We start from the raw sequence: 13,733 nt of genomic DNA on the forward strand, positions 1-13,733 counted from the left end.
GACCTTTTCTGCCTCCCCTGACCCTGAGCCTGCCTGCTGTCCTGTACCTTTGCCCCACCTATCTGGAGAACTGACCTCTGCCTACCCTGAGCCTGCCTGCCGTCCTGTACCTTTGCCCCACCTATCTGGAGTACTGACCTCTGCCTACCCTGAGCCTGCCTGCCATCCTGTACCTTTGCCCCACCTATCTGGATTACTGACCCCTGCCTGCCCTTGACCTGTCATTTTGCCTGCCCCTGTCGGATTAATAAACTGTTGTTAATTCGACTCTGTCTGTATCTGGGTCTTACCTTGAAACATGATAGTCATTTTCAATTAAGGTATCTTTACTTTTACTCAAGTATGACAATTTAGTATTTTTTTCCACCACTGCCTATTTTACTGAATCTTACCTTTTCGAAACATAATATATCTTATTCAAATTCCTACCCTCTCTCCGAATGAGAAACTTTTGCCTAAAGATGTTGCTGCAAGAGGCTACATTTGCACACGGTGCTTGGTCGTCACAAGGCTTCAAATACTAACACTGCTTGCATTGTCACTCAAACAATATTTGAAGATGCATGGAACTTGTTCTCTTTTATGAGGAGATCTAGATGATGATAACACTAGAAATGTGCCTATTTGTTTTACATTAGACAATTTAAAAAAAGAAAATTACATTTTTATTTTGTCTGTTTTTATTTCTCCATCTAAATATATTGGCTGGGTGTTAATAGTTTAACAAGTTTTACATTGTTTACTGTAACCAGTTGTATATTGTTTGTTGTCGTCCCTGAAGCACTCAATCATGTTCAGAAAGGATCCAGAGAAAACTCAACTGGTCACCGAGAAAGGCACCATGTATAGCATCACCATGGAAAGGTAAAGTAGCCCGTTTATTTATTGTCTGAAAGTGTCAGTCTGTTGTTTTCAATTATGTAATTAACATTTATGATATCTGAAAACAAAATGACATCGAAATATGACTGGATAAGGGCGTCTGATAAATAACCAAAATGGAAATGTAAACTTTAGCCTATAATTTGATAAGTAGGGGTTATTTATTTGAATTTGTTCCTCCATTTCCACAGCAACAATTAGTTTATATTTTTTTCACTTGAAGCATATGCACATGATTAGAACGATATGATTGTTGAATTATGCTAATGAGTGATTGGGCCTAGTTCTCACATTTCATACGCCGCAGTCACATTTATTTCACATTTATTTTAGTCTGTTTAATGTGACAGTTTGTTTTATAATGTTTTCTATACAGCAGACAGCCTTGAGATCACCTTATTAGGCGTTATCTGTCCTCAAGCTCAGCCTCGCCTGCAAGGCTGCGTGGGTTATAGCCTACAATATTGTACACACGGGTCTGGTTCTGGCTGGCTGTAGTGTTGCGCAAACTTGGAGGTTCGAGACCGCTTGTGATGTTGTAAAATAAACTTTGGAAGATGTAATTGATGTACGAGGAGGGTGTTGAGCACCCATGGTGAGTTATTTGAATTGGTATTTTCATGTATAGAATTTAAAAAACTTTTTTGAAAATCTTAGACAGCCTAATACTCCAGTCATGCGAGAGAAAAAAGATTTGCGCACGGGTTCTAATTCTGGGTTTGCAATTGCCCCACAGTAAAGATGATAGGAGCTCAGCTGAGAAAACTCAGAAGTGTCTCACCCCACCAGTGCTCTGCTATCGTGGTAATAACGTACTGTCAGTTCACCGTCCTTCTGCCTCCGATGTTAAACGTAGCTTAGACCCAATTGTCATGCTAAAGTGCGCGGTGTCTTTCCTTATTTCATAGCATTCTCACCAAATGTGGTATTAACGCTCTCCCACAGTGTTGGGAAAGCTACTCTGAAAATATAGTTGACCAATTACTTAACACTGGCAGAAGTTAAGCTACACCGAAGCCTCGCTTAAGAAAATATAGTTTACTTAAAGGGGCAATAGGCAGTTGTTACATCCATGTTTGGATTTATAAATGAATGATATATTGATTATTGAAGAATATAACTTATAAATACCTAATGAGCTCAGTTTAACTGTCATACCCCATCAGAACCCCAAATATAAGCTTGTTTTACTCCAATTTTAGTAAACAAAGTAAATATAAACAAACACTATATAGCCCCAAAACATGGTTAAAACTATAATGTTGATATCATTGATGGTCATTCCCTGCATCCATAGCTCAGCTTTTTACTGAAACAGTATGCTTTGTTATTGTTTCTACTGCTGATCGCCACTTTAACTAACATTACTTTGAAAAGCGAGTTCACTACATCCAAACTACTTTACGATAAATTATTATATCTAAATATGAAATGTCCTAGACTACAAATTGCTAGAACAGATTTCTCTGGAGTCAGATGTTAACAGAATGTGTAAATTGTCCTATTGAACACACAAACTATGTTTCAAGTGAGAATTAGGAAAGAAAGACATTTCCTACTTCGACCATATTTTAGTGTGTAGTTCCAGTAGTTAGCTACACCACTACACTACTAAAAAAAGTCATTAACTACCACCAAGCTACAAAATGTATTTAATTACTAATTAAACTACTCACTACTCCCCAACACTGCTCTCTCATCACATCCATTATCTGGTCCCTAGTTGGGGATTTAAAGGAAGGATAGCTCTGGAGCTACAAGGTTGAACAAACAGAGACACGTCAGTTAGCCTAACAGATGGAACTGGTTCAGTGTTCAAGGCATGGCCCCAGTGTACCAATGTATGACTCTCATAAGGCCCCTAGCTATGGATATAACCCAAATAATGTAAATTATCAACATTGGAGCTAATAAGGCCCATACCAACCTGGTTTTCCTGATAGGTTTCCTTTCATGTACCAAACAGGCTCTGAAATGGAGGTGCTCTGTATATGCTGGTGACTGTATATGGTACAGCAGTATTCTCCCTGGGGTGTTGGAAAGAACACACTGTTGACAAGACACAGTAAAAACACACAGTAAAAACACACTGGGCATACTACAACTTGTAGCCACAACATACAAAATTGTTACAGTTTTAATGACCCTCACTCACTTAAATGCGACAGACACTGGGCATACTACAACTTGTAGCCACAACATACAACATTGTTACAGTTTTAATGAGCCTCACTCACTTAAATGCAACAGACAAATATAAACATATTACTAAAAAAGATGTATGTCATGCTTAATGCATACAATGTAATTAACATCAGAGACAATGTAATTAACATCACAGATGTAGAATTTACATTTTGAGAAAAAAACACCCGCAGTGACATTTTCTTTCTCTCTGCCTCATGGCAACGTGTAGAATTGCAGGAAATTAGCTTTAAAACAGCAACATTTTCTCTTAGCCACATGTACACCTGTGCACAACTCGAGAGGACCATCCTTTCTTACAAACTCTGCTCAGCCTGTCTTTCTCTCTTCTTTCCATTCCCCCTCCCCCCCCCCCCCCCCTCCCCCTCCTCCTAATTCTTGGTTGATTTTCATGACATCCATCTCGCTTGTCTGGTCTTTCTGGGCACAACTTGAGAGGGACAGCCATTCTTACAGGCTCTGCCTCAGTCTTTTCTCTGCCTACTGTCCCCCCTCCTCCTCCTTCTTGGACAAAGTTCATGATGTTCATCTATCTTGTCTTCCCTTTCAGTCTCCTTTTCACCCCCCTCTTCTCCTCCTTTTTGGATAATCCATATGTCTGTTGTCTTCCCTTCCTGCCCCCCCCCCCCCCCCCTACAGTGTGTCCACAGATGAGATAATGCAGATGGAGAAGGACAGAAACATCAGTCATTGCCATGACAACAGCCAGGCTACGGAGGACAGGGAGCGGGAGAAGCAGTTGGCCAGGAAGAGGCTCTATGTGGTCTCGGCTGTTTGCTTGGTCTTCATGATCGGAGAGATCCTGGGTGAGGGGTAAAATGACACATGACTAATGGTTAGCCTGTCGATTAGTTAGTCAGGGACTCTATGTGTCAGTCAGTCAGTCAGTCAGTCAGTCAGTCAGTCACTCACTCATTCATTCACTCACTCACTCACTCACTCACTCACTCACTCACTCACTCACTCACTCACTCACTCACACTCTCACTCACTCACTCACTCACTCTCACTCTCACTCACTCACTCACTTTCACTCACTCACTCACTCTCACTCACTCACTCACTCACTCACTCACTCACTCACTCACTCACTCACTCACTCACTCACTCACTCACTCACTCACTCACTCACTCAGTTACTTCTCTCTCTCTCTCTCTCTCTCTCTCTCTCTCTCTCTCTCTCTCTCTCTCTCACTCCTCTATCTGTCTGTAGGTGGTTACTTTGCGGGGAGTCTGGCGGTGATGACAGACGCCGCCCACCTGCTGGTAGACTTTGCCAGTTTCATCATCAGCCTGGTGTCTCTGTGGCTCTCGTCCAGACCTGCCACACGCACACTCAGCTACGGCTGGCACCGTGCAGGTGAGATCATCATCCTCATCATCATTGTTGTCATCATTGTCATCATTTGTCTTTATCGTCATCATTATTGTCATTATTCATCAACATCATCATCACCTTCATCTTCATCATGATCATCATTATCATCATAATATGCTCATCCTCATCATCACTACCATCTTCATCAATAATCAATACTTGATGTATCCCAATATCATGAGCCAGCGAATGTTGAAAGCTACTATAAGCCGTCGATAGTATACTCAATGCGTGTGCTTTATACTCTCACATGCTTTCTGGGACAAATAAGTTGAAGTGGAGGGATTTAGTATGTCTATAGAAGAGCATACCTAATGGTTGTTTTAGCGTTGTGATTGTGTATCTTGGTCTTTTACAATAGGAACCTGACAAATCATACTTTAAAAAAATCACATGGGTGGCCTCCTGGGTGGCGCAGTGGTTAAGGGTGCTGTACTGCAGCGCCAGCTGTGCCATCAGAATCCTGGGTTCGCGCCCAGGCTCTGTCGTAACCGGCCGCGACCGGGAGGTCCGTGGGGCGACGCACAATTGGCCTAGCGTCGCCCGGGTTAGGGAGGGCTTGGTCGGTAGGGGTGTCCTTGTCTCATCGCGCACCAGCGACTCCTGTGGCGGGCTGGGCGCAGTGTACGCTAGCCAAGGTGGCCAGGTGCATGGTGTTTCCTCCGGCGCATTGGTGCGGCTGGCTTCCGGGTTGGATGTGCGCTGTGTTAAAGAAGCTTGTGTATCGGAGGACGCATGACTTTCAACCTTCGTCTCTCCCGAGCCCGTACGGGAGTTGTAGCGATGAGACAAGATAGTAGCTACTACAACAATTGGATACTACGAAATTGGGGAGAAAAAGGGGTAAAAATGTGAAAAAGTGATTCCCATGGTTCACTTGTCAAATGTGTCTCTTATTGGAGACCTTTCCTCTTGGCTCTCACTATGTGGTACGTCTTGTGCCGGGGACTGCTGGCAAGATCAAATGGGTTTTCCTGCATCTCTTTACTGTAATATATCTGTCCATGACATTTCTATAATTTCTATCTCTGCCTTTCCCTTGATTTAAACATGATGTGTTCTCTTTTTCTCCTCTCCTGTGTGTGTGTGTCCTCTCCCTCTATCCTCTAGAGATCCTGGGCGCTCTGCTCTCGGTGGTGACCATCTGGCTTGTGACAGGTGTGTTGGTCTACCTGGCCGTGCAGCGGCTCATCAGAGATAATTACGAGATCGAGGGGACCATCATGCTCATTACCTCAGGCTGCGCTGTGCTTGCAAACATCATGTGAGTCCACCGACCCAAAACGCAGCCCATTTCTTCACCATTCATGAACTGAAATGTTCGTGGAGACATTCAATTCCATTCATGAATTGACTTCTAATTCATCTTCTGGAATTGACGTGGTCTGCTGTTACCATGACTAATATAGTGTTTACAATTGACGACTACTGATGACAGACAAGCTAAGAAACTGACGTGGATTGCCGTGGGTTTTATTCCTAGTAAATAGTATTTTCGGGTTGTTAACGGTTCCCGCTTAGGACTAGATATTAGTGACTCACAAGAGAAAATCAAACCACAATATGTCACACTTTATTTGGATAGTCTGTATTTTCATACTGTCAACAAACTATCTGTTAATAAGCAACTGCTTGCTAAGGTTACTATTAGGGTTAGGGTTAGGTTTAGAATAATGGTTAGGGTAAGGGTTAAGGTTTGGGAAAGGGTTAGGATAAGTGTTAAGGTTAGTGTTAAGGTTAGGGTTAGAGCTACGTTTAGGGTTAATAGATATAGTAATTAGTTGAAATATTACTGGTAGTCTAGATAGTCCATCTATAGATGCTCTACAGACTATCCAAATAAAGTGTTACCCAACAGTAGCAAGTAGATGTGACAGTAGCAAGTAGATGTGACAGTAGCAAGGATATACAAGTATTGTCATGTAAACAGCCTACAGAAATCTTCCACAGTATGAAGAGTCAATGTTGCAGTAATGCATCCAGGTATAATGCTTTATAACGTGTTGTAAGCATATATGAACATTTATAATGCCTAATAACAAGGCTTTTAATATGTTATGTCTTTCTGAACGTCCTGTGGGCAGTATGGCTTTCACCTTGCACCAGTCCGGGCATGGGCACAGCCACGGGGGCCTCAGTAGCGGGCACAGCCACGGCAACAATGACAAGGGCAACCACGGTCACAGCCACGTGGTGAGTGATAGGCACGGGCACAGCGACAAAAGTAACCACTCACACGGTAACGGTAACCAGGAAAACCATTCCCATGGAAACAGCGATTTGGAGCAGCATGGTGGGGTGGACGTTCAGCAGTATGAGTTGTCGGAGTCACGACCTCAGGCCAACGCCAGCGTGCGTGCTGCCTTCGTGCACGTGGTGGGAGACCTGCTCCAGAGCATCAGCGTGCTGGTCAGCGCCATCATCATCTTCTTCAAGGTCAGTGGTGAGAGAACAACTGGGGTGATATGGGAGGTAGTGGTCAACTGGAGTGATGGTGGAGATAGTGGTCAACTGGGGTGATGTGGGAGATAGTGATCAACTGGGGTGATGTGAGGGGTAGTGGTCAACTGGGGTGATGTGGGAGATAGTGGTCAACTGGGGGGATGGGAGGGGTAGTGGTCAACTGGGGTGATGGGAGGGGTAGTGGTCAGCTGGGGTGATGGGGAGATAGGGGTCAACATTGGTGATGGGAGGGGTAGTGATCAACTGGGGTGATGTGGGAGGTAGTGGTCAACGGGGGTGATGGGGGAGATAGTGGTCAACTGGGGTGATGGTGGGGTAGTGGTTAATTGGTTTCATGTGGGAGGTAGTGGTCAACTGGGGTCATGTGTTAGGCATTGGTCAACCGGGGTGATGGTGGAGATAGTGGTCAACTGGGGTTATGTGGGAGGTAGTGGTCAACTGGGGTAATGTGAGAGGTAGTGGTCAACTGGGTGATGGGGAGAAAGTGGTTAACTGGGGTCATGTGGGAGCAGGGGCGTTCAGTGACATTTAAAATGAGGGAGGATGATCATTTTTTATTATTATTTCTATTAAAGCATATTGGATGACTGTCATTTATATTCCATTCACCCAGTTCAATGTAACATTGCTAGGTTTAGGCTACTACATGATACTCAAATTTTCCCTATACCCATCATAAGGTTGCTACAACCTAGCTTATGAATAAACATTTACAACTTAGGTTCACAGGTCAAGAGACAGATTTGTGTAATCAAGGTGACATACAGTGACACATTCATTTCCGTCTTGCACACTCTTGCCTGCATCTAGCTGATCTAGCGTGTTATCATTAGTCCAACAGTTGCAAACGATAGTTTCTATTGGACAAATTCCGATATGTTTTGTTCTGTTTGCTTCCATTTAAGACACGTTTTTCAACAGAATCGGAAGAATGAATATACCACTGATCACACGCAAACACAGTTCACTTTCAAAGCAGCCACATGCAAACAGCATGATCATATTGCTCGTTGTATAATTCCTTCTCGCATCTACGCACTCTCCTCCTTTCTCCTTTCTTGGCTTGTGGACAGCACAACAGCTGTCTGTGACCAGGCAAAAAAAACTTTCCAAGCCAAACCTTCATATAATAACCATTAACCGCTACCCACAGCTTACATCATTGTCACCATATTAGCTAACGTCATAGTCAACATAGCTACTAGAACTAACGCGTTAGTAAACCCGCTCCAATCATGGTAGCTAGTACAGTCAGCAAGCAATTTAGCAGTTACACCGGTGGCCACTGTGGCAATAAATTAATAAAAGCAACAAAAAAATAACACAAAATCTCTCTCTCTCTCTTACAGATAAATACATTTGTTCAAAACTGTTGCTCAAAATATGTTATGTAATGCTAGCTTGCTGTAACAAAATTAATGTATCTGATCCTTTGATTGGGTGGACAACAGGCTGCAAGAGCTCTGATAGGTTGGAGGATGTCTTCTGGAAGTTGTCAGAATGACTGTGTAAGTCTATGGTGGGCGGTGAGAACCATGAGCATTCTAGGTTTTGTATTGGAGTCAGTGTACCCAGAGGAGGACGGAAACTAGCTGTCCTCCGGCTACAACATGGTGCTACCCTACAGAGTGCTGTTGAGGCTACCATAGTCGTTCATTGCAAAGCAGTGTGTTTTAATCAATTATTTATTTATTTATTATTTATTTTTAAACGTGTTTAAAAAATAAAATAAAAATCACTGAGGAGAATGGTCCTACCCTTCTTCCTCTGAGGAGCCTTCACTTTGTGGGAGGTAGTGGTCAACTGAGGTGGAGAGGGCGATGGGGTGAGGAGATTAGGGCCGAGGGAAAATGGGCAGGCTAGATAAGGATGTTAGTGTTGACTCACTCTCCCTGGCTTTCGTAAGATGTCATTTTGATCTGATCATTTAGATAGCTGAATACTCTGCATTAGAATGAAACACAGTAGTGTCCCAAATAGTGTCATGACAATATTAGGTATTTAGTCTAATTTCATAGATTCAGTTAAAAGTCCTTTTGAATTTGCATAAATTTAGCATAAATACTATTGAAAACTCTCAGCAAAACACAATGAATCAATCAGTAATTGATGGAAGATCCATATACTGTAACTACTATTTCTAGTTAGCTACGTTTTATTATAAATTGTTGACTATCCACTTCGCGATTTATTAGCCTGCGCAAACAAATTAAGTATCTCTGCAGTACATAATGTACCACCCGGTCACAGAAGTTTACAGGTTCATTTCACAGTAAACCCAGTGTGACTTTTAGACTCTTCCCCCTCTTCCTTCCTGTGTGTGATAATCTCTCACTATCTTCATGTGCTGAGCATGCACCCCCGTAGGCATTAAAATCTACCGCGTCATGTTCTCAAATGGAACGAGCACAAGCTTTACGTGTTTCAATGTGCGATTGGGATGTCATAGATTTCCTCAAGTATGTCTTGACTAAAGTCAAATATATTGGGGGGAAAGATGTAAAGATAATGTAAGATAATGCTCCCAAGTGGCGCAGCGGTCTAAGGCACTGCATCTCAGTGCTAGAGGTATCACTACAGACACCCTAAATCAAATCCAGGCTGTATCACAAACGGCTGTGATTGGGAGTCCCATAGGGCGGCGTAAATTGGCCCAGCGTCGTCCGGGTTTGACCCTTGTAGGACGTCATTGTAAATAAGAATTTGTTCTAAACTGACTTGCCTAGTTAAATAAAGGCAAAAAAATATATAATATTAAACTATGTAATGATTATGGTCCTTAATCACTCTTTCTCTGATTCCCACAGCCCGAGTATAAGATAGCTGACCCTATCTGTACGTTCCTGTTTTCCATATTTGTCCTGGGAACCACCATCACCATTCTGAGAGACATCCTGATGGTCCTCATGGAAGGTAAAACATGGAATTCCCTCTAACATCCCTGTTTCGGGATTATGTCAAAGTGGCCGTCTTACTATAGACTAGGAATGACTTATATTGACGACAGCCACGAGGATATGTTTTTGCGCAAGAGTTGATGATTGTAACATGTCTAAAAGGGACCTAATTTGTCAAACTTTTGTGACCAGTCCCTCCTCTGTGCGTGTGTGCGTGTAATGAAATCCATATCTTTCCCTCCCTCTCGATCTCTTCCCAGGCACCCCAGCTGGAGTGAAGCACGGTGAGGTGAGGGATCGGCTGCTGGCAGTGAAGGGGGTGAAGTCTATCCATAGCCTCCATATCTGGGCCCTGACTATGAACCAGACGGTGCTGTCAGCACACGTGGCTATAGGTGAGTGTAGCTGGACCAGGCTGTCAGTAATCTACTGTTATGTTACATCTCTCATATATAATAATGATGACGATGATGGCTTTATTGTATTCATTACCATTTATTATTTTTTGCCATATATCAGAGTGTTACACTTTCTGTGGAAATACCACTGCCGTTTCCACTATCTATGACTTGACTTGATCAGACCATAGTGACTTGCAGAATTGTGATTTGGTCAGTGTCATCATACTTGCATTTCCCTTTCCCTCCACAGATGACTTAGTGGATGCCCAGCCAGTTCTAAGGGAGATGACCCAAACTTGCTTCTCCAACTACAACTTCCATTCAGTCACCATACAGCTGGAACAACAGGCCGACCAGAAGCCTGGGTGTAGCCTGTGTGACGACCCCAAAATATAGACGTCTGTTTAAGCCCATGGGAGAGGCCAGGAGCCCAGAGGAATAAGCTACCAAACCAGGATTTAGTTGTAACCTGGACAGGCTTTTGGCCAGTGCTTGACTTGGCCAGGAACATGCTGGAACTGAGTTATAGCACCTCACATATTCTACTGCTTGAGTTCCTGCACCTCTTAGAGAATATTGGCTTAAAATATTCCGTGGTGTAAAGTACTTAAGTGAAAATATTTTTTAAGTACTTATGTTGTTTTTTGGGGTTATCTGTACTTTACTTTACTATTTATATGTTTGACAACTTTAAGTTTTACTGCACCACATTCCTAAAGAAAATAATGTACTTCTTATGTACCTCAGTCGTTGTATAATTTCAAATCCAAAGTGCTGCAGGAGAAACAAAACGTGTCACTGTCCCAATACATGGAGCTCACTGTGACCCAACTGGAGGATTGTTAAAACATTGCAGCGTTATCATAAATCCCCTGACACCCAAAAGTTCTTGTTACATTTTGAATGCTTAGCAGGAAAGAACAATTGTCTAATTCATGCACTTATTGAGAGAACATCCCTGGTCATCTCTACAGCCTCTGATCTGGCAGAATCACTAAACACAAATGCTTCGTTTGTAACTTATTTCTAAGTGTTGAACTGTGACCCTGGCCATCTGTCAATTAAAAAACCAAGAAAATCGTATTGTCTGGTTTGCTTAAAATAAGACATTTTAAATGATTTATGCTTTTACTTTTGATACATAAGTATATTTAAAACCAAATACTTTTAGACTTTTACTCAAGTAGTATTTTACTGGGTGACTTTTACTTTTACTTGAGTCATTTTGTTTGAAGGTATCTTTACTTTTACTCAAGTATGAAAATTGGGTACTTTTTCCACCACGGAAAATATTGTGGTGTTCCTGCACCTTAATATAAACAGCACCCAAAATAGGATACAACTTTATTGTCCATGTGTTACAGCAAAAGATATGCAGTGCAGCCCCCCTGGATGTGTACCGGCACCTATTTCAGCCCACTTCAAGCACTGCTTTTGGCGGATCTATCATGGATATTGGACCAGAGGGGTATACTACAAAGCAGGATCAATGAGTCAGCTATTTTTTAAAGATTTTTTTAAAAATATTTTTTTAATTTCACCTTTATTTAAACAGGTAGGCCAGTTGAGAACAAGTTCTCATTCACAACTACGACCTGGCCAAGATAAAGTAAAGCAGTGCGACAAAAAACAACAACAAAGAGTTACACGTGGGATAAACAAAAGTACAGTCGATAACACAATAGAAAAATGTTTTTACAGTGTGTGCAAATGGAGTAAGGAGATAAGGCAATAAATAGCCCATAGTAGAGAAGTGTTGCCTAAATAGTAGCTAACTTGCCTAAATATTCTGAAATAACTTTTAGTTTTTAACAAATTCCTTGCAATTCTTCTACTCACTGTGTCATGGGTCGGGGATATTTTTATGCCGTTTTACAGCTCGAATTTCCTGCAATACTACACATAGGGTGGAGAGAAATGTTTGCAGTTTTGAATATGATATCTGATTGAGAGTGATTACGACAAGTCTAGATAACTGGCTAGACTCATTTACCAATCTAAAAAATATTTGCTGAAATTTGCCGAACCAAATTTCTAAATTGCACCTTGTGTATTATACTATTCTAACATTCACACAGTAAGTTGAGACACCGACTGAGTTCCCCTCCATCCCTGGTCTAATTGACTCAACAAAAACACATATCTATGTTTCTTAATGAACCAGAAAATCAATAGTTATTTGGGATAGCTGGCTAACTCATTGATCCTGCATTGTAGTTTACCCATCTGTTGTGTGATTAGTTTGTTTATCTCTGAAATCAGAGGTGGTCATTCTACACTCACAAGAAAGTGCCTCTGTGCCAACATTCTCAAAGACGTAAAGATTGAAGAGATCAAGGATGGAGTGCCTTACTTGATTACAGGCTCGAAAAATGTTGCACACACCATATATTATATTTATATACACCACCTGTCAAAAGTTTTAGAACACCCACTCATTCAAGGGTTTTTCTTTATTTTTGACTATTTTCTACATTGTAGAATAATAGTGAAGACATCAAAACTATGAAATAACACATATGGAATCATGTAGTAACCAAAAAAGTGTTAAACAATTCAAAATATATGTTATATTTTAGATTTTTCAAATAGCCACCCTTTGCATTGATGACAGCTTTGCACAGTCATGGCATTCTCTCAACCAGCTTCATGAGGTAGTCACCTGGAATGCATTTCAATTAACAGGTGTGCCTTGTTAAAAGTTAATTTGTGGAAGTTCTTTCCTTCTTAATGCATTTGAGCCAGTCAGTGGTGCAGCGGTCTAAGGCACTGCATCTCAGTGCTAGAGGTGTCACTACAGACACCCTGGTTTGAATACAGGCTGTATTACAACTGGCCGTGATTGGGAGTCCCATAGAGCAGCGCACAATTGGCCCAGCATCGTCCGGGTTTGGCCGGTGTAGGCCGTCATTGTAAATAAGAATTTGTTCTTAACTGACATGCCTAGTTAAATAAAGGAAAAAATAAAACATCTCAACATCAACTGTTCAGAGGAGACTGTGTGAATCAGGCCTTCATGGTCAAATTGTTGCAAAGAAACCACTACTAAAGGACACCAAGAAGAAGAGACTTGCTTGGGCCAAGAAAGAAACACGAGCAATAAGACTGGTGGAAATGTGTCCTTTGGTCTGGAGTCCAAATTGGAGAATTTTGGTTCCAACCTCAGTGTCATTGTGAGACGCGGTGTTGGTGAACGGACGATCTCTGCATGTGTATTTCCCACCGTAAAGCATGGAGGAGGAGGTGTTATGGTGTGGTGGTGCTTTGCTGGTGACACCGTCTGTGATTTATTTAGAATTCAAGGCACACTTAACCAGCATGGCTACCACAACATTCTGCAGCAATACGCCATCCCATCTGGTTTGTATCTTTTGTTATCTTTTGTTTTTCGACAGGACAATGACCCCAAATACACCTCCAGGCTGTGTAAGGGCTATTTTATCAAGAAGGAGAGTGATGGAGTGCTGCATCAGATGACCTGGCCTCCACAATCAAATTGAGATGGTT

General features: G+C 42.0%; 1 protein-coding gene across 2 annotated transcripts; it reads left to right on the forward strand.

The window, feature by feature from the left end:
• Positions 1–481: 481 nt before the first annotated feature.
• Positions 482–11,306, forward strand: LOC110496805 (proton-coupled zinc antiporter SLC30A8). Of its 2 annotated transcripts, none has more exons than XM_036952638.2 (8): positions 482–864; positions 3,727–3,893; positions 4,301–4,447; positions 5,576–5,729; positions 6,550–6,901; positions 9,736–9,841; positions 10,086–10,220; positions 10,477–11,306. In XM_036952638.2, exons 1-8 carry the CDS (start codon positions 791–793, stop codon positions 10,620–10,622), a joined length of 1,281 nt encoding a protein of 426 aa, XP_036808533.2. In that variant the 5' UTR covers positions 482–790; the 3' UTR covers positions 10,623–11,306. The 2 variants fall into 2 exon arrangements, with proteins under 2 accessions (XP_036808533.2, XP_036808534.2); XM_036952639.2 differs by lacking the exon at positions 482–864 and adding an exon at positions 1,260–1,477.
• The last annotated feature ends 2,427 nt before the right edge of the window (positions 11,307–13,733 follow it).

The sequence above is a fragment of the Oncorhynchus mykiss genome, chromosome 18 (genome assembly GCF_057628025.1).
Source record: "Oncorhynchus mykiss isolate SJ-2025 chromosome 18, ASM5762802v1, whole genome shotgun sequence".
Taxonomy (NCBI): Eukaryota; Metazoa; Chordata; class Actinopteri; order Salmoniformes; family Salmonidae; genus Oncorhynchus; species Oncorhynchus mykiss.